Source organism: Podarcis liolepis (assembly GCF_965112155.1).
Source record: "Podarcis liolepis genome assembly, chromosome: 8".
Taxonomy (NCBI): domain Eukaryota; kingdom Metazoa; phylum Chordata; class Lepidosauria; order Squamata; family Lacertidae; genus Podarcis; species Podarcis liolepis.
This window is the reverse complement of record NC_139560.1, coordinates 83,405,472-83,433,168: the sequence shown is the minus strand read 5'-3', so window position 1 is coordinate 83,433,168 and position 27,697 is coordinate 83,405,472. Positions and strand designations below refer to the sequence as shown.

General features: G+C 43.5%; 1 protein-coding gene across 6 annotated transcripts in view; it reads left to right on the top strand.

The window, feature by feature from the left end:
- Positions 1–250: 250 nt before the first annotated feature.
- Positions 251–27,697, top strand: part of MTA1 (metastasis associated 1) — a 65,850-nt gene continuing 38,403 nt past the window's right edge. For 2 of the 6 annotated variants that reach the window (XM_083519333.1, XM_083519332.1), the window contains exons 1-8: positions 425–676; positions 9,279–9,344; positions 13,319–13,386; positions 15,813–15,906; positions 18,715–18,841; positions 18,975–19,038; positions 21,031–21,148; positions 22,666–22,768. In XM_083519333.1, the coding sequence (XP_083375459.1) occupies positions 18,720–18,841; positions 18,975–19,038; positions 21,031–21,148; positions 22,666–22,768 (407 nt within the window). In that variant the 5' untranslated portion in view covers positions 425–676; positions 9,279–9,344; positions 13,319–13,386; positions 15,813–15,906; positions 18,715–18,719. Of the gene's footprint in view, positions 677–9,278; positions 9,345–13,318; positions 13,387–15,812; positions 15,907–18,688; positions 18,842–18,974; positions 19,039–21,030; positions 21,149–22,665; positions 22,769–27,697 lie in introns of all 6 variants that reach the window. The other 4 variants (XR_014529606.1, XM_083519330.1, XM_083519331.1 and 1 more) reach the window with 3 other exon arrangements.

Genomic DNA, 27,697 nt, shown 5'->3' with positions numbered 1-27,697 from the left:
GTTGATCTATGTATGTGCAGTTATGAACATTACCATATCTCTAAGACCATAAAATTCCTATCACAAGAATAACCCTAAACATTTTTTAAAGAAAAAAAGCACTGGGCGAGGCCATCTTGGAAGCACCCAAGGCACATCCTGCTTCCAAGGACATTTGCCTAGGCCCTCGGGAGAGTGCATGGGGTTTCCATGGGCCTCAGCCCACCTCAGGACCCCATAAGTAACTGAAGAGAGGGGAAGGCTTGGCCTTCAAAAGTGGCCTTTTGCCGGGGAAGACCCTCGACCGAAGAAGGCCAGGACCCGGCAAGGGGCCGGCCACGACCCCTTTCCCCCCGGGAAGAAGCCCTTCCCACGGCAAGGGCGGCTGGGGGCAACCGAAGACGCCCCGCGGGGCGACATTCCTGGCGTCTTCGCAGCGAAGCGCCTTCCCGAGCCGGCCTGGCGGGGAGGGCCTGGCGGCGTCGGCGGGCTCCTCCCAGGCCCCTTCCCCCTCCTCCCGACTGGTCTCCTCCCTCTTCCCCGGTCTCCATTTTCCAGAGGATCCGGCGCCGACGGCAGCGCAAGCAGCCGAGGCAGCAGCGGAGGCTTCAGCATCACCGTCGGCGCCTGCCGGGCCTTCCTCGCTCCGCCGCCGCCGCCGCCGCCGCTATGGCTGCCAACATGTACCGCGTCGGAGGTGAGGCCGGCGCCTTGCTTCCCCGACCCTCGCGCCGGGGCCTGGCGGGCGCGCCCTCGAGGGAGGCCGGCGGCGGGGTGGGGGGCAGCGAAGCCCTTCCTTCGCCCGGGATGCTGCCGCGAAGGGAACCGAGGGAGAGGGCGAGGCAGCCAGAGGGGGCGCCGGCTCCTGGCTTGCATCCCTCTGGCCGGTGCGAGGGATTGGGACCTCGGCCACCCCGGGGAGAGCGGGGAAGGAAACGCTGCCTGCCCGCGCTGGTTTTCCTTTCTGGGTAGGGCCCGTGTCAAGCCTAGAGAGGGAAGGTGAAAAAATGCGGGGAGTAGGTCCAGCAAGACCAGGCTCCGTCTTCCCTGGGCATCGCCTGGGAAGAGGAGCCAGCAGGCGACTGGGAAGCTGCAAGGCATCCCCGCGGGCTCCTTCTCACTCCCTCGCCTGCCAACCTGCCCTTGCAGAGCTCCAGACCCCCCAGTCCAGAATACAGTCATAGGTAAAGGTAAAGGGGCCCCTGACCATTAGGTCCAGTCGTGCCCGACTCTGGGGTTGCGGCGCTCATCTCGCTTTATTGGCCAAGGGAGCTGGCGTACAGCTTCCGGGTCATGTGGCCAGCATGACTAAGCCGCTTCTGGCGAACCAGAGCAGCGCACGGAAACGCCGTTTACCTTCCCGCCGGAGCGGTACCTATTTATCTACTTGCACTTTGATGTGCTTTCGAACTGCTAGGTTGGCAGGGACCGAGCAACAGGAGCTCACCCCGTCGCAGGGATTCGAACCACCGACCTGCTGATCGGCAAGCCTTAGGCTCTGTGGTTTAAATACGTTTCCGGATAAGTATTTTCGGGTTGTGTCCCGCGGCGACCCAGAAGTAACGGAGTGCGTTACCTCCAGGTTTTGCCACTCACGCATGTGCAGACGGTCAAAATGACCTCATGCGCAGAAGCGGCGAAATGCGACCCGCGCAGACGCGACGTCGCCTCTTACGTTCCATTTGGGATGTGCATGGGGCTCCAGAACGGATCCCGTTCGCATCCCAAGGTACCACTGTATTGTGCTCAGGGTGAGATGGCATGGGAGGCCGAGGCAGCTGCTCTTCCCAACCCTCCAACTTGCCTGCTTTCCTAGGCGTGCTTCTTCTCTGGCGATCACTCGTAGTCGTCCATAAACACGGTTTTAACAATGAGTCCGTAAGAGACTGTGGAGGCCAGTTCTGGATCCGTACGTCCTTCCACAGTGGGGACATTGCTTTCTAGGAAGGAGTTGATCACGGTGTGGATTTGGCAAGCGTGCTTTCCTCTTGGCACGTTTCTCCCTTGCGTCCTGAGTTTGAGTGTCTTCAAAGCTCGTTACAGATAGGTAGCCGTGTTGGTCTGCCATAGTCAAAATAAAAAAATTCCTTCCAGTAGCACCTTAAAGACCAACGTAAGTGAGTTCTTGGTATGAGCTTTCGTGTGCATGCACTGGTGTATCTGAAGAAGTGTGCATGCACATGAAAGCTCATACCAAGAACTAACTTAGTTGGTCTTTAAGGTGCTACTGGAAGGAATTTTTTTATTCAAAGCTCGTGACACCTTTGGTAAAGGTCCAACGAAGTTGATGTTGAAGGGCAGGCAGCCTTTGCCTTGCATCTCTGGCCCTTGGAGGAGGTTGGGTGAGGGGCAGAGTTGGTAGCGTTGTGCATGACCCCCAGAGCAGGGGGCCGAAAGCAAAGGGCTCACACAAGTGCAGCCTTGGGGAGGGGGGGTACTACACATTAGCAACAAGTTTCCTGCACCCACACGAATATACCAGACATCGTTGGAGCCCTGTTTTATTTTTCCACATATTCGTGGGTGTTGTAGACAAGTGTATCTAGCTAACAGTGGGAGCCTAACCAAGGCTTCTCAAAAGCTAGTCCTGTTGAATTCAGTGGGGTTTTCTCCCAGGTAAGTGGGGTTCAGATTGTAGCAGCAGTCACACACTGTGTAGATCCACTGTAGATAAACAGGGTTAAATTACACACATCAAAAGTCCATTGATTTTATAGGTCTACTCTGTGTGTGAGTTAGTCAGATAACATCCAGGGCCTTTTTTGTAGTGGGACCAAGGCAGGGATTGCCCTGCCAGAAGCTGGCCATATTGCTGCTCACCTATTTAGGTAGTGCTTTAGAAATTAGAATTTTGACTGCTGCTGGCTTCTACATCAAGGTACAGTGGTGCCTCGCAAGACGAAATTAATCCGTTCCTTGAGTCTCTTCGTCTAGCGGTTTTTTCGTCTTGCGAAGCAACCCTATTAGCGGATTAGCGCTATTAGCGGTTTAGCGGCTATTAAAGGCTTAGCGGCTATTAAAGGTTTAGCGGATTAGCGGCTAAAAGGCTATTAGCGGCTTAGCAGCTTAGAAAAAGGGGGGAAGCGAAAAAAAATCGGAACACTCGCAAGACGTTTTCGTCTTGCAAAGCAAGCCCATAGGGAAAATCGTCTTGCGAAGCAGCTCAAAAACGGAAAACTCTTTCGTCTAGCAGGTTTTCCGTCTTGCGAGGCATTCGTCTTGCGGAGCACCACTGTATTCAGCTAAGTTTTATTGAGAGCAGACCCAATGAAATTATTGGTCATGACTAATTTGGATCCATTAATTTCAATGTACAGTGGTGCCCCGCAAGACGAATGCCTCGCAAGACAGAAAACCTGCTAGACGAAAGGGTTTTCCGTTTTTGAGCTGCTTCGCAACACGAATTTCCCTATGGGCTTGCTTCGCAAGACGAAAACGTCTTGTGAGTGTTCTGATTTTTTTCCGCTCCCCCCTTTTTCTAAGCCGCTAATAGCCTTTTAGCTGCTAAGCCTTTAATAGCTGCTAATCTGCTAAACCGCTAATAGTGCTAATCCGCTAAGCCGCTAATAGGGTTGCTTCGCAAGACGAAAAAAACGCTAGACGAAGAGACTCGCAGAACGGATTATTTTCGTCTTGCGAGGCACCACTGTATCTACTCAGAGTAAAAGTTAGTTTACCTTTTGTTTTGATTAGTTATTAGCTGTTTGTTAAATTTTATCCTTTTTTCTCTTTAAAAAACTGTGCTTTAAAAGATTTTTTACAGAAATGTCATTTCCCTAGTTAGAGAATATCTATTTGAAGGAGAGTGAGAGATCAACCTGTTGTTCGCATAAGAGTTTTCCTGTAATACATACTGGAGGCAGACCCTGACTTGAAATTGTTTTGGGATGCAGCCAGAACATTGACTTCTGAGATCTGCCTTATGGCCCAGTGTCTGTTGAGACGCTTGCTTTTTTGCAGTCAGGTAGAGAAAGCAAAGTAGGTGTGGCTGGAACTCTTATCCTGCTTTTTTCTTCTTTCATTCCTTTCATATTATCTGCTTTCATTCTGTTCTGACAATCTGTTGCATTTATTTATTTGCTTGTTTGTTTGTTTAGTATTTATATGCCACTTAATCATGAGCATCTCTAAGCGGTGTACATAAAATTACAAAAAAGTGTGTTGGTTTTATGCTAATTGTTGAGGGTGTATGAGTGGGAATGCTGCTGCATTGTGATTCTTTAATTTTATTCATTTATATCCTGCCTCGCTACCAGCATGGCTCACAGTTAGGTTTGTCATATTCTAGTTCTCCAGATCCTGGCAGCTTGATTTATATATTATGTAAGTCAAGCGAGGATTTGGGAAATTACGCTGCTTTTCTACTCCAGAGTACTCCTTCCAAACTCTTTATAACAAGGAAACAGATTATTTGGCTTATTTCTGCATATATCTTGCAGGTGAGAACGAGGGCTGGGCGATATCTGGTTTTCAACATTGCGATATATCACCACCCAAACATTGTTTTTTAGTGATATATCACAATGTCTGAAACATGGAACTATGTAGGGTGTGTGTGAAGTTTGGGCAAAGGAGCAGTCATTGGAGAACATGTGGGTGGGGTGGTGGAGATCCTGCGAAGAAGCAGTCAAGGAGATTAACAGGTATGTGCTATGTGCACTGTGGATTCCTCCCCTTGCTTGTGTTTGGAGGGCAAACTCCTTCCAGTCCTCCTTAAACAGAGAAGAGATCCAACTTCATTCCTTTCATTGCATCTCCTAGGAGACACCCACTGGAGCTGTTCTGTATGGTCCAGAGGTTGATTACTCCTGACTATGGGGGTGAACCTCTGGAGCACACAGTAACTAGCTGTCACTGAATGGCTAAACACTTTGATGATAAAGTTGCTCAGTTCTGCAGTGATTTAGATGCTGCTATTGTAACAGTACCAGGTGAGATGTCCAATGCAACGTCGAGTCTGGTGTTGTGGGATCATTTCCAGTTGATGTGGGCTGAAGATGTGGACAGAATGCTTTAAGTGATGTGCTTGATCACCTGCTCATCAGATCCTTGTCCATTCTGGTTTATTAAAGCTACCCAGGGTCAGGTGGCTGAATCGGTGACTGCTGCTCAACTATCCCACCCAACTATCCTAGACCCAACAGAGTAACAACTATAGACCAGTCGCCAACACCCCTTTCTTGGCAAAGCTGGTGGAGAGGGTAGTTGCAGAGCAACATCAGGTATTCCTGGAAGAGACTGATTATCTCCACCCCCATCGTTCTACTGAGGTCCAGCGCCAAGGGCCTTCTGGCAGTCCCCTCACTGCGAGAAGCCAAGTTACAGGGAACCAGGCAGAGGGCCTTCTCGGTGGTGGCACCCACCCTGTGGAACGCCCTCCCACCAGATGTCAAAGAGGAGAACAACAACTACCAGACTTTTAGAAGACATCTGAAAGCAGCCCTGTCTAGGGAAGCTTTTAATGTTTGATGGATTACTCTATTTTAGTATTTTGTTGGAAGCCGCCCAGAGTGGCTGGGGAAGCCCAGCCAGATGGGCGGGGTATAAATAATAATAATAATAATCTACAATCTGGGTTCAAACCTGGTTTTCGAACTGAAACAGCCTTGGCCATTGGACGGCCTTTATCGTGAGACGGACAAGAGGAGTGTGACCATGTTACTTTTTGCTTTATCTCTCAGTGACTTGATGCCATCGATCATGGTATCCTCCTGCCTTGACTTAGTGAGATGAGTATCTGAGGCACTGTTTTACAGTGGTTCTGTCCCTGTCTTCAAGGTGGTTTCCAGAGAGTGTTCCTTGGCCCCCTGGCCTTTGTGCTGTGGGGTTCTGCCGGGTACTGTTTTCTTTCCAGAGCTATTTAATATCTGTATGAAGCTATTGCGTGTAGTTAGGTGTTTTGGAGGGAGGTGTCACCAGTATGCTGATGACATGCAACTCTTCTCCGTAACAACCACATCAGGAGACACTGTGGAAGCTGTGGGCCGGTGTCTGGACGCAGTGATGGACTGGGTGAGGGCCAATGAACTGTGCTTGAATTTTGGGAAGACAGGCTCTTTGGGTGGGTGGTTCCCATGTTTGGGCAATTGGCAAGTTACCTGTTCTGGATGAAGTTTCACTCCTTCTGAAGGAGCAAGTGCATAGCTTGGGGGTACTCCTGTAGACACCTTTGTCCCTAAAGGCCCAAGTGTCCTGTGTGGTTAGGAGCACCTTTTACCAGCTTCCTGTGGTTCACCCAACTATGTCCGTTCCTGGACAGGGATAGTCTGACCACTGTAGCTTATACATTGGTAGCCTCCAGGCTAGATTACTGTAATGATGTCTATGTGGGGCTACCCTTGGGTCTGGTTTGGAATGCTGCAGCCAGAATGCTGTTGGGACTTTTGGTCAAGAAAGTGTGACACCATTGTTAAAACAGCTTCATGGGCTGCCCATCTGTTGCCAAGCCAGGTTCAGGGTTCTTGTTTTGATTTTCAAAGCCTTGGACAACTTGGGTCCAGAATATGTTAGGGATCTCCCGAACCTTTATATTCCAGGTCGACCACTGAGATCACCTGCAGGAGCATCTTGAGTGAAGTGGTGAGGCTCATTTGGCAACAATGAGAAATCAAGTCTTTGGTCCATTTCTGTGGAATGCCCTGCCAATATAGATTCAGTGGGCACCTTCTGTGCCAGTTTATGTCTGCTGAAAACTTTTCTGTTCCTCCAGTCCTATGCTGGCAGTTAAGAGCACCCCTATTAAGTGCAAGGCAAAAACATTCCTCTTCTCCCAGGCCTTAGCTAATTAAACAAACTTTGGCCTTTTAAACTGTGTGATTTTGTGTATGTGTATGAGGGTTATTGCTTTGTTTGCTATTACGTTACACATTTTTGTGTTTCTATACTGTAAACCGCCCTGTGATTCCCAATTGAATCACAATTGAAACTTGATATATAAATTTAATAAATAATAATAAAATGATATACTGGTGAAATCACCCCATGTAAATTGTTGCCATTAAGAGGAATGCAGATGAATAAAGTTTAGGATTCCCCGACAAATGTGTTTACTGCAGAGTAAGTGTAGCGTGTTTTATTTATTCAGGTGCTTCTGCCCTGGTCTTCAAAGCTAAAAGCCTTCACAAGGCGACTTAGAATATTAAGCTAGTATAAATGCAATGCAAAGCAATAAAAATTCAGGATAGAAAACAATTGCAGTAAAAACAGCTGTTTAAAATAGAAAAAGAAGACAGTCAAAAGGTCTTTTGAAGACCATACTTAAAAACCATGAGGGAGGGGGCTTTGACAGATCTGCTGTAGAGTGAGTTCCACAATAGCAGTGCTACCACCAAGAAGGTCCTGCCTTCAGTGTATCTCTCCACTCCCTGTTTTTGTCCTTCAAACTTTCAGAGATTTTCTTGATGGCATTTTTCTTTGTGCTGCAATGAGGAGACCAGATGCAAGAGCAAGCACTTAAAAGTCTCTTCTCTCATGTTCAGTTACTTCAGCTGAGATGTGCATTTTTGGATGTGTGTTCCACAAGAACAAGGCAATCACCTCACCTTCCTCCAAGCATTTGGCAAAGCTATACTCCTATATGATCATTGCAGATGGTGACAGCAGCCACGAAATTAAAAGACGCCTGCTTCTTGGGAGAAAAGCAATGACAAACCTATACAGCATCTTAAAAAGCAGAGACATCACCTTGCCAACAAAGGTCCGTATATTTAAAGCTGGTTTCCCCAGTAGTGATGTATGGAAGTGAAAGCTGGACCATAAAGAAGGTTGATCGCCAAAGGATTGATGCTTTTGAATTATGGTGCTGGAGGAGACTCTTGAGAGTCCCATGGACTGCAAGAAGATCAAACTTATCCATTCTGAAGGGAATCAGCCCTGAGTGCTCACTGGAAGGACAGATCCTGAAGCTGAGGCTCCAATACTTTGGCCACCTCATGAGAAGAGAAGACTCCCTGGAAAAAATGTTGGGAAAGATGGAGGGCACAAGGAGAAGGGAACGACAGAGGACGAGATGGTTGGATAGTGTTCTTGAAGCTACCAGCATGAGTTTGACCAAGCTGCAGGAGGCAGTGGAAGACAGAAGTGCCTGGTGTGCTCTGGTCCATGGGGTCACGAAGAGTCGGACACGACTAAACAACAACAACATACTCCTATATAGTTGGAAGATGTAGTGGCTGGGGAAACCCAGTCAGATGGGTGGGGAAGAAGAAGAAGAAGAAGAAGAAGAAGAAGAAGAAGGCCTTGATTGGATGATTTCAAAGCTGCACCTCTATCTGGACAGGGATAACCTAACTTCCATTGTCTATGCTCTGGATTACTGCAACACAGAAGTGGGACTGTCTCTGAAGATGGTTCAGAAACTTCACCTGGTGCAGAATTCAATGACCAGGTTGCTCCCAGGGCAAGACGGTTTGAGCATATAACACCAAACCTGGCCTGACTGCAATTCCAAGCCCAGTTCAAAGTGCTGGTTTTGATCTATAAAGCCTTAAATGGCCCAGCACTGGAATACCTCAAGCACTGCTATAAACCAAACTGGACCCTGCGATCATCATCTGCAGCCCTTCTTTATGTGCCCCCTCCACAAGAGGTCCAGAAGGTGGACATGAGAATGGGCCTTTTCTGCGGTGGCTTTCTGTTTATGGAAGCTCTCCTAGGGTCTCCTAGGCTCATCTGGTGCTTTTGTTACGTAACTTTAGACACCAGGCAAAAATATTCCTCCTCTCCCAGACCTTTGGATGATAGTGAGGAAGCAGAAGAGTAGCTGAATTCTGGTATATAGAACTCTGTAACTAGTATTTGAGTTTACTTTTTTCTTACTCCCACCCCATCCCTTTTTCCTTTTATGTAGTGTCTTTTGGATTGTAAGGCTGAGGGCAGGGACTCCTTTATTAATCTGTAAGATGCTCTGGGAAACTCCTCAGATGTGGAGTGGGATAAAAATGCTTTAAATAGATAAGTAAAATAAAGTTCCTTTGTCTAAAATCTCTAAGGTTACTGTAATACTTTGAACAAAGAGGGGAGTGGATTTAGAATTGGTAGTTAGAATTTATACACTCTTTTGGGTGTTTCAGGTTCTACTTAAGGCATGTAATTTTCAGCACTCAATACTCTGATAAAGTTCTATGTCAATTTGTAATAAATTTTGTTTTTATTGGTATCTGTGATGAATATTTTAGATTATTCTTTGTATACTGCTTAGAGGCTTTCTCTCAAGTAAGTGGTATATAAATTTGGTTAAATAACTTTATATCCATGACCAGTAATACAGTTCTGACAGTATTATTATCCCCATATTGCAGGTGTGGGGCTGACCGGTTGACAGACAGCTAGACATTTTCCGCAGAAAGTCACCTTACCCATCAAAGGCAAGATTTCATGTGGATGTCTGTGGATCTTTTATCTTGCTCCCAGAGACAGCCAGGCAGCCCCTGTTTCAAAAGAACACTTCACTCATTACATATAAGTTGAAAACTATATATACTCTCACCATAAACACCACATCTATGAATAATGATTCCTGATTTCTTTCTAACTTTCCAGCACTAGACAGATTTAAATTTTTGGTCTCTCTCCAGTCCTTTCTGTGAGGACAATCGCTTTACAGCACGCTAATAGTCTGGTCAGGAACAAATTGACAGAATTTCAGCTACCCACTGTCTTCCGATTTCCTTTGTGCTCAGATTCCTGCATTTACCTGAGAGAATTCCATAGGAGTTACTTCTGAGTAGGTGCAGTTAGGATTGCAGCTTTGGTCCATTTGTTGCCCTGTCTACTCTAGCAGAACATGGGTTATGTTGAGAGAGTTTTGTATGATGAGGTTGCAGGGGCAAGAGAGCATTTCAATGGTTGAATCTGGAAGTTTAAGCCTTGATAGTGTGTCAGGCCTGAAGGTTTATCTGCAACTGGTGTAACCTCTCTGTATCTTGTACGTGTACAGTGGTACCTTGTTTTGAGTCTGGGATCCGTTCTGGAGCCCCGGACACTCAACGAAAGGGATGCTCAACAAAGCGCCGCTCTGCGCACACACGCAGAACAGTTTGTGCTTATGCGCGAAGTGCGATTTAGTGCTTCTTCGCATGCGTGAGCGGCAAACCTGGAATTAACCTGTTCCGGTACTTCTGGATTTGCTGCGGACGTTCGCCGAAATGGACAGTCAACGGAGTGAAGGTTTGCGGAGGTATTACTGTATCTAAAACACACAGAGTTAAATAAGTTCATACTGCAGTAACAAGTTTTTTTTACGGATCAGCACTGCCGGAGGAAATTAATTTAGAACAATTTATTTAAACTTCTCCATTTCTCTTATGGCTAATTCTGTATAAAACCACAATCTATATCATCAATATCATTTTATTTGTATGTCGCCTTTCCATAGTTAAAACAACGCTCAAGGTGGCTTACAACATGACAAGATTTACATAATTACCAACATAACAAAAATCATAAACAATAAACAAAACACATCAAAAGGTACGCAACCAAATGGAAAACAATTTCCACATAAATCACAAAATCTAAAACTAAAAATACATCTAAAAATAAATATATATAATATATATAAGCATGGCATGCACAGCAAACAAACACAGCAACTTCTTTATTCAGGGATCTCCTCAGAGACTACAGAGTAGAGGATTTCTTCAAAAGCTGCACTTAGACTCACCTATTTGTTGCTTGCTTGCAGGGCTGTCCCAAAACATTTTGCTGCCTGAGGCAAAGGACAAGATGGCAACTCTCCCATTCTAGTCACAAAAGCTGACCTGACTGGTAGCTGAACATGACTTCAACACTGACACTACTGCATGATTTTTTCCTGCTTTTTCCCCAAACAGCTTTGGGGGAAAACTGAAAAAAACTGGTTCCCCCCATTTCCCCCCCAGTTTTTTTTCCAGGCCTTCCCATCTCTAACTGCACCTAAGGGCAGTTTCAGATGTGGCAGCAGAGGCCACCTAGCACACAAAGATTGGGGGGGGGGACTTCCTGTTGGTATATGCTACCTGAGGTGGTTGTCTCATTTTGCCTAATGATAGGGCTGTGACACTGATTGCCTGGCTTTTGGGACTTTCTGATGCATAAGTGACCAAAATGAGCTAAATGATTTAGAATGGAGTAATGAAAACATTATAGTCAAACAGCAGGTTGGACACCCGAAGGAGTGTGCAGCTTTTTGAAACCGTTTGGGCACCTAGCACATTATTTTCTTAATCTACCCTTGTGTTCTACAGCATTCTTATCTCCTGCTTAAATTTTTCTGCTGTGCTTCATTATTTACTGCTTGAAAGAATGCTTCAGGCACTTGTGTGTAAACCTCCGCACCCTGGCAACTTTTCATTGCGTGTTAGTGCTCTTAATGTAATCTTTGTGGCAATTTGTAAACTTTTGACACCCCTTAGTATGTGCCAGTGTTAGAGATGTGCACACTGCAGGCATGTTCTGTGCAGTTCGTCCTGCAATTGAATACATGCCAATGGTTTTGATGTCTATTATAACCCGTTTCCATGGAATTATAGTATTGACTCTTAGGCTCTAGGTGAATGTTTTCTTGTAACTTGGATGCATGAGCTGCCACTAGGCATGTGGCATGTCTTTGCATCAGATATGTAATGAGACTTTAAAAAATGATGACCTATTCCTTTTTTAAAAGGCCCTTTTATTACAAATTGATATACTGTATTTTTCCATGTATAAGACTAGGTTTTTAACCAAAAAGTTAGGTTTGAAATTGGGGCTCGTCATATACATGGTGTCTTCTTAATTTGGAATCCCCCAAAATAGGGGGCGTCTTATACATGGAAAAATACAGTATTTATTGGTTTGTCTGGCTTACTGTTCATGGTTTGTTTAAACCAGGGTGGGGGAACCAATGAGGAGGGGAGAAATAAAGTTGTCTTTTGAAAACATTGCAAGTAACTGTTGTTTGCAAAAGACACCTTTTGCAAACAGCTTTCAAAAATTCCCTCCACCCCTGTAAAATGGGGCGATGGGACAATTTTTGCCAAAGGGAGAAGTCTGGTGTGCAGGCAATGCTTTCAAAGGGCAGTCTTCTTTTGAAGCCTGATCTTTCTGTCATCTCAAAGAGGAACAGATTCACAAAGGCTTTGGGGAGTCTCTCACACCAACTCCATACCACCCTGCCTCTGAGATGGCAGTGGGATTAGTTTTAAAAGGGAAGCAGGGGAGGAGCTCACTGTATTCTCAAAGGTTGGCAGAAAGAAGCAGTCGATTCGAAGCACCGCGCCGCTCACCCCACGTCGCTCTGGATCCCCGAAACCCGGTTTCCCTGTGAGTAGAGGAGGCGCAAAAGGTGCCAGCCGAATCCCACGTCCACAGCCTTCTCCCGCCTGTGGTTTTTAGTGGGTCTCTGCCTCGCCGTGGCAGTCCAGACCCTGATTTCCATGGAGCGGGTTCCTCCTGATCAGAGGAAATCTGCCATTGCCGGAGGCGCTAACCCGGAAGTCCCTTTAGGAGTTTCCTCCCTTCTCTTTTAAATCTCCCCTCTCCCCTTAATCTTTATTCACAAACTACCGTATTTTTCTATGTATAAGACTAGGTTCCCCCGCCCCCAATATGTCAAAAATCACTGGGCGTCTTATACGTGGATAGTGCCGAGGGTGGACTGGCAATTGGTTGTCGCCCCCAAAATAGGGGGCATCTTATACATAGGGGCATCTTATAGACAGAAAAATACGGCAATTTAATCTCTCTCTTTAGATCCATTCCTGGAATCATCCTCTAAAACCCACACATCTGTATGGGTTTATTATTATTTATTATAAGTCTTTTTATATGGTCTGTCAATGATATGTATGCAAAAGCAATCTGCAGCAGGTTTTTTATTTATTAAAAATAAAAAGATTTATGCTGAGTTGTTCTCTGCCAACAATGGTTTTTGACCTGGCAAATGGGCAAAAGTGTCCGTCTGAGTGAGAAGGGTGGAATTTTGAGCCCTCCGTTGCTGTCAAGGCATTCATGCAGACTGGCTGCTGTTTCTCTCAAGGGATATCGCTGCCTAACTGTTGTGGAAGGACCAGAAGTGGGCAGGTCCAAGCTAAGCTGCCTGTAGACCAGAATTGATGAGTGCGGGAGCAATTTGGGGAGGAATATGGACTGGAATGGATTTGATGTGTCATAACTGCCAGAGCCCATGGGGAGTGAGTGATGCATAAGTACTGGGAGTGGGGAGGATATAACTCCATTTGATGATGGCACAAACAAGCTATCTTTAAAGGTGGGGTGAATGTGTGTCTCTGGGAGGGAGTGGGTAAAAAAAAAGTAGTCATTTTTCCTTATTTATAAGCTTTAGGTGTACTTCAAGATTGTTTTTTTCCCTCCTCCCCAGATTATGTCTACTTTGAAAACTCTTCAAGTAATCCATATTTGATAAGGAGAATAGAAGAGCTCAATAAGGTAAAAAAAATAACAGTGCACTCAGTGACTTTTGAAGGTATTGGCTATACTTGTTAGTTCTGCTAACAGTTTTTATAATTTTCAGCTAACTCTCAATTACCTTTTTGTAAAGTGATAGAATTAAAAAAAATAAAAATGAAATAGGGGGTCAGCACATGGAAGGAAGAAGCAGGCAAACTGTCCCTAACCCATCCCCACTAATCCCCCTGGCTCACCACCCAATATTCTGCCACGCAGCACAAAACTTCCAGATAAAAACCAAAGGCTTATGCCGCCTAACAGACTTTTACAAAAAAAACAAACCCACATTGACACAAGAAATATAAGACAAACTAGGAGACACCCAGATACCCTGGTTAACACACCACCATTTACATGCCTTCTTAAACAATACAGTGGTATCTCGGGTTACATACACTTCAGGTTACATACGCTTCAGGTTACAGACTCTGCTAACCCAGAAATAGTACCTCGGGTTAAGAATTTTGCTTCAGCATGTAACAGAAATCTCGTGGTGGCGGTGGCGTGGCAGCAGCAGGAGGCCCCATTAGCTAAAGTGGTGCTTCAGGTTGAGAACAGTTTCAGGTTAAGAACAGACCTCCGGAACGAATTAAGTATGTAAGCAGCGTTACCACTGTACAGTAGTGCAGCGGTGTCCAAACTTTTTTCAAAGAGGGCCAGATTTGATGAAGTGAAGGGCCATGGGGGCCAATCAAAGGGCCAACCAAAGTTGTTAACATTTTTTTAGGATTGAAGTTGAAGAGGTTTTTTTTGGATTTTACCCTAAGAAATAAACTGCCACAGAGGCCGGATTAAACTGACCGGCGGGCCGGATTAGGCCCCCGAAATGGACTTTGGACATGCCTGCAGTAGTGAAGTCAGCAGCAGCTAGGCCCATGATAATCTTTTAAAACCTCCTCCTAACAGCAAAGGGACACGGCAAGGGGGTGGTATCCACAATATACAAAATACTGCTCCAAAATCCCACAAAACCCATCAACATAATCAAAAAACAATGGGAGGATGACATAGACCCCACCCAATGGACTAGAATGTGGTCTAACCTCCCTTTAAATCCATCTCAGCTAAAAGGAAAGAACTCAGATTGTACCTAACGCAAAGGAAACTAGTGCTGATACGCTCAGGAGTCTCACCAAAATGCGCATCCACAGCACATACCTCCCCATGTGGTGGGATTGTCCTGAAATCCAAAATCTTCTGGACATCAGTCATGCAAGAAATATGCAAATAACTTTGCAGCTGCTTTGGGGTTATTCATTGTCCTATTTTGAAGTGAAAGTGTCTGCCACATTTAAAAATGTTTCCCATTCATTTCACTTGGACATGCTGCTCAGTTTCCCTTGTAGGAATACGAACAGCTATAGTTGTATATGGTTATAGCTGGGCATTAAGATAATGTAATAGAATTTTAAAATTGAGTACAGTGGTGCCTCGCAAGACAAAATTAATCCGTTCCACGAGTCTCTTCGTCTTGCGGTTTTTTCGTCTTGCAAAGCATGGCTATTAGCGGCTTAGCGGCTATTAGCGGCTTAACGGCTATTAGCGGCTTAGCGGCTATTAACGGCTTAACGGCTATTAACGGCTTAGCGGCTTTAAGAAAAAAGGAAACAAACTCGCAAGAACTTGCAAGACGTTTCGTCTTGCGAAGCAAGCCCATAGGGAAATTCGTCTTGCGGAACGACTCAAAAAACGGAAAACTCTTTCGTCTTGGGCGTTTTTCGTCTTGCGAGGCATTCGTCTTGCGAGGTACCACTGTATGAAATAATTGCATAAATATAAAAAGTCCATAGTGCTGACTCAGATATATGACAAAAGCTTGCTTTAAGTAAATCCTGTTCATAGACAGTCCTATAAATAGCCCCGTACAATGGCAGCTTATACATAGTATAAATATTATATCAATTTCATTGAAAACTGGCCATTTGTGTGATTCTTAGTGCCTTTCATAATGTCATAATGATTAATCGAAATGAGTAATTGAAGCAACCAAAACAAGAGGTTACCGGACAGCATGGATAACTGTAGGAACTCTGTAACTCTCCAGTTCAGGTTGAAGTTAATGTGTCTGATTTTCCCCAGAGCTGATCTCTAGGTTTTAATTAGAAAATTGTCTTAAGATCTATAGAAACAGAATATAGTTTGATGTTTAGAATATTACATCGGACCTTTTTCCTTCACTCACTAATGACCGTGTGTACTAATACGCAAAGAAAGTTAATCAAAATGAAATCATTTGGTTGCAAAGTACATTATAAATTGAGTATTATAAAATTTGCATTCTGCTTCATTTTGGTTTTTAGTATTGGTGTTCTGTGGTGTAGTTCGTAATAAAGCATTTATATGCCTACCATTTAAGCTTCCCACCTGAAATTAAATTTTTATTATTATTTTGCTCACTATGACAGACAGCCAATGGAAACGTAGAAGCAAAAGTGGTGTGTTTCTATAGACGGAGGGACATCTCAAGCACGTTAATTGTACTGGCTGACAAACATGCAAGTAAGCTTTCTATATTATTAACTTAAATTATAAACTGTTTACTTAGTTTTAAATAACATGCTAAAGGGAGCTGCTGGATGGAACGCAGTGTTGTGCTCTTCCAATTGTTTTGTCTGCACAAATGTTCAAGCATGCCAGACAGAATGATTCCCCCGTCCCCACTCCTCATGTTCCACCCTGGGGGTTCTCTCAGAGACTCTGAGATTACATCCACAAGCTCCCTTGGGGGCAGCTCATTAGGCCTTGGAGATTTGAATTCATTTAAAGTAGCTTGGTGTTCCCTTACCACCTCTATTCCTGTCTTGGGCTGCAGCTCCTTCCTTCCATCATTTATTCTGTTATCACCAGATGGGCATTGCTTTCCTTTTGGGTGAAGACAGAGGCAAAGTAGGTGTTGAGCTGTTATCTGTTACCCAATCACATTTCTTTGTCTTTTCCACTACTCCTGCTACTTGCTTGTTCTTCATCCTGCTTCAAATACAGCTGAAAAATCCTTTGTTTTTAACTTCTCTTGCAAGTCAGAGTTCATCCTGAGCTTTGGCCTGCCTGACATCCCCCCTGCAACTGTTGGCTACTTGCATATACTCCTCCTTTGTGATTTTTTCCTTTCTTCCATTTCTTATACATGCCATTCTTAACTCTCAGCTCATCTGTAAACTCCTTATGCAGCCACACCAGTTTTCTAGATGCCTCCCACTTTTCTTCTTGTTGGAATTTTCTGCCTTTTTGCCTTCAACATTTCACCTTTAAGAAATCCCCATCCATCTTGGACTTCCTTTTCTTTGAGTATTTCTGACTATGGGATCTTGCCCAGTAGTTCCTTAAGCTTTCTGAAATCGGCCTTAAAGTCCAGAGTGCATATCAAACTACCCTCAGCTTTCCTTTGGCTTTGTATCATGAGACCCAGGAGAACATGATCACTTTCTCCCAAGGCTTCCAGCACTTCCACTTCATCAATCGGTTCCTCTCTGTTGATGAGGACCAGGTCCAAGGTAGATGATCCCCTTGTTGCTTCTTCAACCCCCGGGAAATGAAATTGTCAGCGAGGCAATGGAGGAATTTGTCAGACCCTACATTTTTGGCCACTGGTCCCATCACCTCCTAGCAAATAGAAGGGGAAGAAACGGAGGCAATGAGAGATTTTACTTTTTTGGGCTCCATGATCACTGCAGATGGTGACAGCAGCCACGAAATTAAAAGACGCCTGCTTCTTAGGAGGAAAGCAATGACAAACCTAGACAGCATCTTAAAAAGTAGAGACATCACCTTGCCAACAAAGGTCCGTATAGTTAAAGCTATGGTTTTCCCAGTAGTGATGTATGGAAGTGAGAGCTGGACCATAAAGAAGGCTGATTGCCAAAGAATTGATGCTTTTGAATTATGGTGCTGGAGGAGACTCTTGAGAGTCCCATGGACTGCAAGAAGAACAAACCTATCCATTCTTAAGGAAATCAGCCCTGAGTGCTCACTGGAAGGACAGATCCTGAAGCTGAGGCTCCAATCCTTTGGCCACCTCATGAGAAGAGAAGGCTCCCTGGAAAAGACCCTGATGTTGGGAAAGATGGAGGGCACAAGGAGAAGGGGACGACAGAGGACGAGATGGTTGGACAGTGTTCTCGAAGCTACCAGCATGAGTTTGACCAAACTGTGGGAAGCAGTGGAAGACAGGAGTTACTGGCGTGCTCTGGTCCAAGGGATCATGAAGAGTCAGACACGACTAAACGACTAAACAACATCAACAACACATTCTTGGCAGAGCTGAGTTCCAACAGATCATGGGGAAGTTGAAGTCTCCCATTACTAATATATATCTCTTTTTTGAATGCTTGGTAATCTGCTCTAGGAAGACATCATCCAAACCTTCAGTCTGTCTTGGTGGTCTATAGCAGACACCTACAGTAATGTCACTGTTGTTTCTCTCTTCTGAAATGTTCACCATTATGCTCTCAGTCTGCCTTCCATGCTGCAAGTCTTGGATCTCTTCACATCCTTTACATATAATGCTACTCCTCCCTTCCCGTTTGGTCTATTCCTTTTGATAGGTTATACCCATCTCAATTTCCATATTCCTGCTAAACTGACAGGACTTGCTTCTGAGTAAACTTGCATGGGATTAGACTGTGCATGCATAGATCTGTCACAGTGTCTACATGTCTGTCAGCTTGGTGCCACAACAGCTGCAATGAAGCTGTGGGCAACTACTATGCTTTCAATAAGTCCTAGAAAAAGTGGTGGAATAGGATTTGTGTTGAAGTGGTTGGGCTCTAGGCCTTAGCAGCTGCTTGATTATGTCAACATCTGATGCCTCCTTTAGTGTATTGAATGACAATCTTTTGGGCATGTCCTAGCCCAGTAACCATGAGACCAAGGTACCGTATTTTTCGCTCTATAACACGCACCCGACCATAACACACACGTAGTTTTTAGAGGAGGAAAATCCGTAGGCATGCCACCTGTAGGCATTTCCTCCATAACACGCACAAACATTTCCCCTTACTTTCTAGGAGGAAAAAAGTGAGTGTTATGGTGCAAAAAATACGGTAGTTCACAAATTATGCAGTGAGTTCACTAATTCTACTTTCTTTGCATCCCTAGAATGCACATGCAAATCATGACCTGAAGCAGGAGATAACAGGGTTGCATCTTTTTTTTTTTAAAAAAAGGTGGCCATTTAGCAATGTTCTGTTACAAGAATGATCTGATGCTATGCTGGGTAGTTAAATTTAAATGTAAAAATTGCATCTGGCAGTGCATTGAAGTACTATTTCAACCGTCTTCACAGATTAATGTTATTTCATCTTCAACTAGGAGAAATGGAAGAAGAGATGGAAAACCCAGAAAAGATTGATTTACCAGAGAAACAGAAACATCAACTGCGACACCGAGAACTGTTTCTCTCACGTCAATTGGAATCCTTACCAGCCACTCATATTAGGTGTGGACTGAATAATTAAGTATAATTTTTGTGTAATGATTATTAATAAACCTAAGAACATATTTGTATTTTACGTAATGCAGGCATTCCAAATGCCTTTTTTTCTCTTCTTATTTTTCTTTCTTTTTTTTAGAGGCAAATGCAGTGTTACACTCTTAAATGAAACAGAATCCCTTAAATCCTATCTGGAACGTGAGGTAGGCACACATATATGAAACTGAAAATCTTCCAAGTTGTTTTGCCACACTTGTTTAAAGCACTTGTCCAATGTTTAAAAGGTAAAGGACCCCTGACAGTTAAGTCCAGTCACAAACGACTCTGGGGTTGCGGTGCTCATCTCGCTTTACTGGCCAAGGGAGCTGACGTTTGTCCGCAAACAGTTTTCCTGGGTCATGTGGCCAGCATGACTAAGCCGCTTCTGGCGAAACCAGAGCAGCGCACAGAAACGCCGTTTACCTTCCCGCTGGAGCGGTACCTATTGATCTACTTGCACTTTGACGTGCTTTCGAACTGCTAGGTTGGCAGGAGCTGGGACGAGAGCTCGCCCTGTCAGGGGGATTCGAACCGCCGACCTTCCGATCAGCAAGCCCTAGGCTCAGGACCAAATGGCATGCTCCACCTTCCTCCTTGATTTCCTGGTTCATAGCCCTTTGCTGTGGCATCCAAACTGCACCAACTGTGGCGTGTGCAAAGCATAGCTTGCCTCTAAACGAGAATTAGAAACCATGGTTTGAAGGTGGCTTCTGCCTTTCTAAAAAAGCAAACCATAGTTTGTTCGATTCAGATGTAATGGCAAACTGTGGTTTGTTTCAAACCAGGAAGCTGTGGCGGAGCACAATGTGCAGTGGCTTCTGGGAGCACAATGACCAAGTCATGGTCTATAATAATGCTCTGAAGTGGGACAGTATTACCACCATCTTGGGATCGTACTATGAAGAAATACCACCTAATTTACAGGTGGGCATGGCTGGGAGTTCTCTAGTGTATTTCACTTTTTGTAAAATATAAAGTTCTAAGATACTACTTTCGTCTTTTCTGAGACTTCAGGAGCTGTGACGGAGCTTCTATAAACGTTTAGACTCCCATGTAGTTTGTTTCGGCATAACTTCTTAGTGTTGCATATGAAGGCAATTCTTTAAATAGTCTATTTGGCATTTCTTGAACATCTCTGGTATATTTGGTACATTCATGAACATCTCTTAGAAATCAGTCTGCAAATGGAGTGATGTGGTCTCCTAGGTACGTTAACTTAAAGGTGAGGCTTTATGAGGGAGGAAGTTCTCTTACGATAAGCAAGGTTGACGCCTTGTCTAAAGGAGAGAGGGATTTTTCCATAACAAAAAGTGGAAATGCTAACTGATCAGAGGTATGGGACACAATGTAGAAGGGACAGAGTTAAGGAGCAAATGAGAGGTTGCCTGCAAAACTGAATAAGGAACTTTAGTGCCAAGTGCAAAACTGGAGTGCCAAAATGTCCCAACCTGAAGAAATGGAAATGAACAACCAGTTGATTAGGTGCCAAATAGAAGTGTGTGCCTATGTTGGCAAATGGAGCAGGTGTCGAAGCGTTTGTATCCTACTGCTTCTCTCCATAAATGAGAGTCAATTTAATTCATTGATGATAGTAGCTAGGCATGCTGGCTCAAGCATGCTTTGCACAACCACCCGTAGAGTGAAGTTTGAGGAACCAAGAAATGGAGAAACAAGTTCAGGGGAGCCAGCAGGACTGTGTAACCCCACAATATTCTGCAATTTTTCTGCCATTAAGTGCCAGCAATCTGTTTCATTTCGCGTCGAGTAGAGCTCATCGTTTTTGGTCAAATGGTTTTCTGGTGCCTGCACAGCTATATCTAGCTGACTCCAAACATGGAACAGGTAGCATTTCTGAGAATGCTACCTTGGAGACCCTAGTTTGGAACATCCTGCCTAGCGACTTAAATTTTACTTTCACAATACACACCTGCATTTCCCAATGTATTTGGTGCACATTGCTGTCTCCTTCCTAAAATGATAATTTGTAAAAGGTAATTTTTATTTTTTTCATGACTACGTACTTTATATGCATTTGATTTCTCACCACCAGGTTTTCTGTTGTCATTTGATGGTGCAAAAATTGTTAGGAGTGGCTCTATACTCACGATTCAAGTGGTTGGAAATGCTATAATTTTTACTTCCCTTCCTGTCCCCAGGACTTCTTTTTTTATTCACTGGTATATGATCCACAGCAGAAGACTCTTCTAGCTGACAAAGGAGAAATCAGAGTTGGAAACAAGTACCAGGCTGATGTAACAGACTTACTGAAAGAAGGTAGTTTCATTTCTGCATAAATCCATAAAGAATTCATGCTGTGTTGTGGAAGGTTTTGGGAACTGTTGGGCTCTAAGGTTTCTGTTTGAGGAACTGCGGAATGCTCTCACAGCCTCTATATCCCATGATGTGTTACACTAACTAGTCCTTTCATGCTGTCCAAACATACATAGTTTCTGTAATGGGACTTGATCTTGGTTTACCTCTGTTAAAATATTTTTACTGTGTAGTGTTTTTCTAAAATGTTTCACAGCAGCTTCCAGCATTTTAAAACAATTCCAGAATAAGAAACACAGACATTTAAAATTCAACTTTACACTAAGCTTAAATCTGAAAAATTCGGAATAAATTATATGGAACACTCTTTAAAAAACACAAAAAACTTTTGGACTGGAGGACATTCAGTTAATAGGATGGCACCTCCCACTGGACAAGGATATGCAGCCCCCTTCAAGTGTTTTGCTTGGGGAGGAGCTATCCCACCCTCCAGATCTTCCCTGCCTCTAGTCGGGTCGGTTGGGTCCTATGTTCTAGGCAGAACTTAGCATTTGTTCACTCTTGAAATGGTTTTTGTTTTGTCTTGACCTTTTTCTGCCTTGCCTTAAATCCTCTTCTGTGTATGTTGTTTATCTGTCTTCTTAATAATAATAATAATAATAATAATAATAATAATAATAATAATATCATCATTGTTAGGTTAAAGAAGGGTGTCCTTTCTTTAGCTTCCTTTTCCTGTAAGTCTGCAGATCTGCTGTGTTTTTCTTGTGGTTTTTTCCCCCTTTTCTTTTCCCTGGCACTTTTTACCAGCATGAGACTTCCTCTGGTGGCACCTAGCACCCGGGGCTCGCAGGGAATGGAGCTAGCACAGAGAGTTCGCTAACTCAGCCTTCCTGTCAGGAGGGTTCTTTTGACTTCTGCCCTCTTGTGTTATTAGCCAGCAGTTTTTTGTGAATGAGGGGCGGACATGACGCATCGCAATCTTAAATTCATCTCTGCTGCACAAGAGAGGAGGAGAGAGACAAATCAGTAACACTTCTGCATTCTATCTCTCGGACCACTGTACTATTCTGCAAAGTTTGTTGCTCCAATAGCAAGCTTGCCTTTGTTGTCATTCTCCTTGTCAGGGAGTGGGATCTCATTTAAGAGATCAGCAGGTGTGGTCAGCTCTTTTTTTGGATCGGAACTGCCATTTTTTGTTCACTTTGAGCAGGAGATAGCTAATGGTTCTGTATTTCCAAAGCTTTTGTGTACATGAGAATTAAGTGGGTTCTTTGGGGAAGTGGGGCTGGCATATGAAGTAGTGGATGGTTGGATGTGTACTTTTCGCTCATGTTATTCTGCGGAGGTAAACTCTTCTTGGCAATACTACAAAAGAGACAACCGTAGCATTTTTCACCAGTGAACGTTAAATGTTTTCTGTAGTTTCCAAGATTTGTGGAAGGCAAGCTCCTCATCAGTATGCTATTTGTTTTGCCAGATTGCCTAGATAAACCCTTTTTTTATTTGAATTTGTTTAGGTGAAGATGATGGCAGAGACCAATCAAAACTTGAAACAAAAGTTTGGGAAGCATTTAATCCACTAATAGACAAACAGATAGATCAGTTCCTTGTAGTAGCACGGTAAGGAGAAAAACACCACAATTTGCGTCTTAATCTGGTTATTCCCCCGCTTTCTGATTATACTGTTTTGTTTGCCGTTGCATCATTATGGTAATTATAATCTTAATGTTTATATACCATTGTTTTGGGATTGAGTCATTCATTAGCAATGATTTGATTTGCTAGTAAATGAGATAATTCACTGATCTCTTCCACTGTGTCCCCAAATGTTCAGTAAGTTTGCACAAGGGCGGTCTCTGTACTAAGGCCGTGTCCTGATCGTTAATGATATAGTCAACATTAATAATGTCTTCATTGCAAGCTTTTTGGAAGTTGTTACTGAGTTTTAAATGTATGGCTTGTAGCACTTGCATGCATCGGATTGGGTGGTGCGGATACTTCCCACATGGAGGAATGAATATAGGTATATTGCAAATGATACTTGACCGAAGGAGGCAAATTTTCATTCTTCAACTTGCTGCTGTTCAAAAACCATTTGTGAATGGAAATCCTCGCAATAGCAAATATTTGCTTTGACCTTTCCTGATTCTGTTGATTTAAAAGACTGGTAGTGGTTTTTCTGTATCCTTCATGCAAGTGTGAACATTCAGTTAGCAATAGTTTTCAGGTGTGTGGCATATGAAATAATTAGAAGGAAAGGAGATGGGAGTTGCAGTCAGGCCTGAGACAAGGAAGTAGCATATAGATGTAAAGCAAGATGTTTGGAGAACTGTCCCTTGTTGTTGAGTTCTGTCATTGGCTTTATAGAGCATTGTCCTTGTATGGCATGAGATTGATATGTGCTTTGAAGAGCATGGGCATCATGAGCATCACAGAGGTCCTTGAAGGAAAACAAGCAAATGTTAGCAAATGGTACTTGGACAGAAAAGTGTATTCATCAGTTGCTAGTACCTTTTTTGGATTCCCTGATGGCAATTCAACTTGCTCTAGGCATAGGCCTCTAGTAAGGTTTAAACATGCGATAGGTGCCTTATTCCACATTTAGGCACTGATTTTGTATATTCTCACTTCTTAAACTGTGATTTTCTTCAGGTTTCAAGCTCATGAAAATGAATTTCATCAACTTGGGGGAGAACTAAAAATGAGGTTACACGAGATAAATAAGCAGAGGTCCTCCTTTTCCCTCTGGTAGTGGTAAACAAAAAGGTCAAGGTGTGCATCCTGTACAGAACTCATTGCCACAAGCAGTGAATGCCAAAGAAGTCATTTTGTCACTCCGGCAAGTAGTGTGTATAAGCCATCCTATTGGAAGACAAGATGACGGTTTTGAATTAAAATTTTGGTCAATATTTCAATCCGCCACCTGGGTTAGAAACCAACGTTGCATGAACTAAGGTGATAGTCACACTGGATTCAAAAAATTTATGGTCACGTTACACAATTCTTCATTATTACATAACCAGAAGATGTGCAAAATTGCTACATCAGTTGTGTTCTGTTTTCAGATTACTTTGACATGAAAACCTCAGATGGAGCTGATAAAAGACTCACACTTAAGCAAATGTTTCGGTGGAGCTGCTGGCAGCATGGAGTCCAGCAAAGCAGAGGAGGTAACGACTTGTAATCTACGAACCTACATCAAAACATAAATATGCCTGCTAGAAATGTGCACATAGGCAATCATTTAACACAGGACAGTTGCTGAATTTGGCACATTTCTGGCATTCTGATTCTCATGCTAGTTATTCATCCCTGATAAAGCACAGAGTATATTGACTTCACTTGTGCGTTCTTCCTCAAGTTATGGAAGCAGTATGAAAATCAGTGGGAGATGCAGCAAGAGTTCTTTAGCCACATTCCTTCTTGCTTCGCAGACATCATTTCTAAATGCAACAGCTTTGTTGCATTGATTCAGTGTTCGATAGCATCAGAATCTGATTCTTTGCTTGGACTGAGCAGCCACACAATGAAGTTATCAAAATAGGCCATGCATAGTGGTGCAATATTACTTTCAAAATATCGGTGTAATCTCTTCTGAAAAGAATAGAAGTTTGGAAGTGGCCGAGATCTGACCAATCTCACACAATACAATACAGGCAACACCCAATTTGTGCGGGAGTTGCGTTCCAGGTCCTTGTGTGCAGTGGCAGAGACTTACAAGCCCACCCCATTCTGGTCCCTTCCCCTTTTCCTGCCACTTCTGGGTTTGCGGTGATGCGCGTGTGCACGGTTGCACATGCTCTGAACGTGCGCAAAACGGTTGTTGCCTGTACAATGCCGGATTAGTCATTATGGCGCTGCTGTTGTCTGAGGCAGTTGTTTCATATCATACAATGGCTGCCCAAGTGGGATTCCAGCTGGATGACTGTGAGAGTGTTTGTTTTGAGCTCATTTGATATATATATATATATTTAAAATGTTGCAATTGACTCAGCAGTCCTAATGGCTGGGTATTGAGCATATTTGCCTTATCTTCTTTTACATTAACACAAAAGGGTTTTATTTTGTTGGAAGCTGTCCAGAGTGGCATATAAATAACAGACATTAATTAATTAAAATCAATCTCTATTAACTGCAAGATACAAGTTTCTGGCTGGGAGTCCATAGTCGTGCAGAGTCTTTTGGAGTTTTAAGTTCTGAAAACCAATATAGCACACGGATATTCATCATCTCAATAACTTTTCTGGCTTACCCCGAGGATGAGCTAAGCACCTAGATTTTGAATAAAATAGGTAAGGGCCCACCCGCTCTTCCACCCTGAAGTAAGAGGACATTGAAGGACAGAGCGGAAGAGCCTCAGGCTATGAGCCAAGCACTTCAGAGAAGCCCTCTCTGTGTATAACCTGGAGTCGCAGGTCTTACTATACAAGGGAACGAGAAACAGGGAGCACCACTTGTATCTGAAAATGTTTCACATGTTAGACAAAGAAGACAAAATAAAATTACAAGCTTCTTCCCCCGAGGGATGAAGTAGCTGGCAGTGAACATACATCTCAATCTCCAGCCGCCAGTCTTGTCTATATTGACTACAGGGGTGCAGCGCAAGAGGCTAATTGGGGATAATGTGTCATTAATCTGGCCATGGAGATGGCTTTGGCTGAAAACGCACTAGCCGCTGGTAGGATGCAACCAGTGGAGCGAAGGGAGCTATTAGATGATCTCATGTTAAAACAGGTGAATGAGCTGGCAAAGTGCCATACTCAAGAGAATGAGACTTCCCTACCTAGAGTGGAGCAGAGGGAGGAGAAAGACATTAACTTACTATTTCAATGGACCAAGTATATCACAAAGGAAGAGGAAGTATTAGAATGTATTCAATATACTGGATGAAAATTATAGAAGAGTGTCAAAAGCCTGTAAGGAAATGTGGCACCAAAAAAAGGAATAAAGTCTCTATATATGATCAACATAGCTCTGTCTCTCCCCCAGCAAAAGTTGATAAGGAAACAGCAATGCAAGATCCCTGGTTTGGTGTTTGAAAAGGGTATAGAATTGAGAACCGCTGTCACAGCCGTCAAGTCTACAATATTATGCTGATTGGGATTTACAACTAATATGTCAAAATAGGGCTTTTGTATCTACCCAAAACAAAGTGGGCTGCTCTCCCAGAGTGAACAGAATCTTGTCTCACCAATATATCACAACCAGCAATCACTGGCTTATATATGACTATCCAAGTGGTGGTGTTCTGCTTGCACAACTTTCCTATTTCTCACAGTTTGGAAGATTAGTAGCAGAAGAATTGTATTTATTTGGTGCTTAAACAGTGGTTGCCATGAAGCTTGTGCTTTTCAAGGGATGGCTAACACCTTCATCTTTCAAGTACATTGTTCAGACTGTACACACTTTCAATGTAAAATAGCACCGTTAGCTCATGTTATAGTATTATGTTAAGAAAAGACTGTCTTCTTGCACAGTCTCCACATGCAGATAAAAACATACAACTTCTACTTCTTCCTCCTGCCTTGCTTAGGATGATAATGTGCCTCAGCAGCTATTAGATCTCATTCTTCTCTGTCAACTGGTATTGCACTGAATGAGTCAAATGACTCATATTCAAATGACACTTTTAACTGCCTTTATAGCGAGCTGCTGGAGGTCTTTTTTTTGCTTGAAAATGATTGTGCTTTTTTCACTTGATGATGAAGAAGGGGTTTCACTTTCAACTTGTATCTTGTATGAATTACTTAGTGATCTCTAAATGTGCTTAAAATAATTGTAGCAAAGCCACTGGCCATTGAGGCATTTGGAATGTAGCACTGTAGGATTAAAACACCGTGAAAGTTGGTGGAAAATACATTTATAGGAAGTGTTGATTTCAGCAGCTGTCCTTTGTTAAACAGATTCCTAGTTTTCATTAGTACAATTCCAGCAGGTATGGTTGACAGTGAGCGTACTTCACTGACACCATTATGCATGTTGTAGATTCTGAGTCGTAGCTCCCATGGTTCACTGGACTCAGCGATGCTACATGACACATGACGTTTGCTAAAGAGTGGTGAGGGCAAGTTTCGTACTGACAACCTGCATTTAAATGTTTTCCTTCTGAGGGAATCTCAAATGGAATAAAGTTGATGTAGCAAATTTCCATCCTTTTGGGGTATGCAAAAATGAATAATAAAAAAACATTTGCAGCAGCCATCTGTGAACCCAGTATAGCTGTGATGATGGACACGATTTCTCTTCTTGGTTCCTACAATGTGGGCTTTGTCATCTAAATAAGTTCCTAACCTGGTGAGGGAGTGAGCTGAAACATGGCATTTGTGACATCTGTCTTAGATTCCGGTACACACACTACCTATTTCCCCCTGATAAAGGTAGACAGTTTTCTGCGATGACAAAATCGAGAGGGGGTGGGCAACAGTCACTACTATGTCTGGGGAAACTGTGTATTATCATTGAAGTCAATGAAAATGTAGCAAAAATGCTTTTTTCCCTCGTACAAATAAATGATACATACGAAATTGTTTTTGAAAGTGCTTGCTGTAA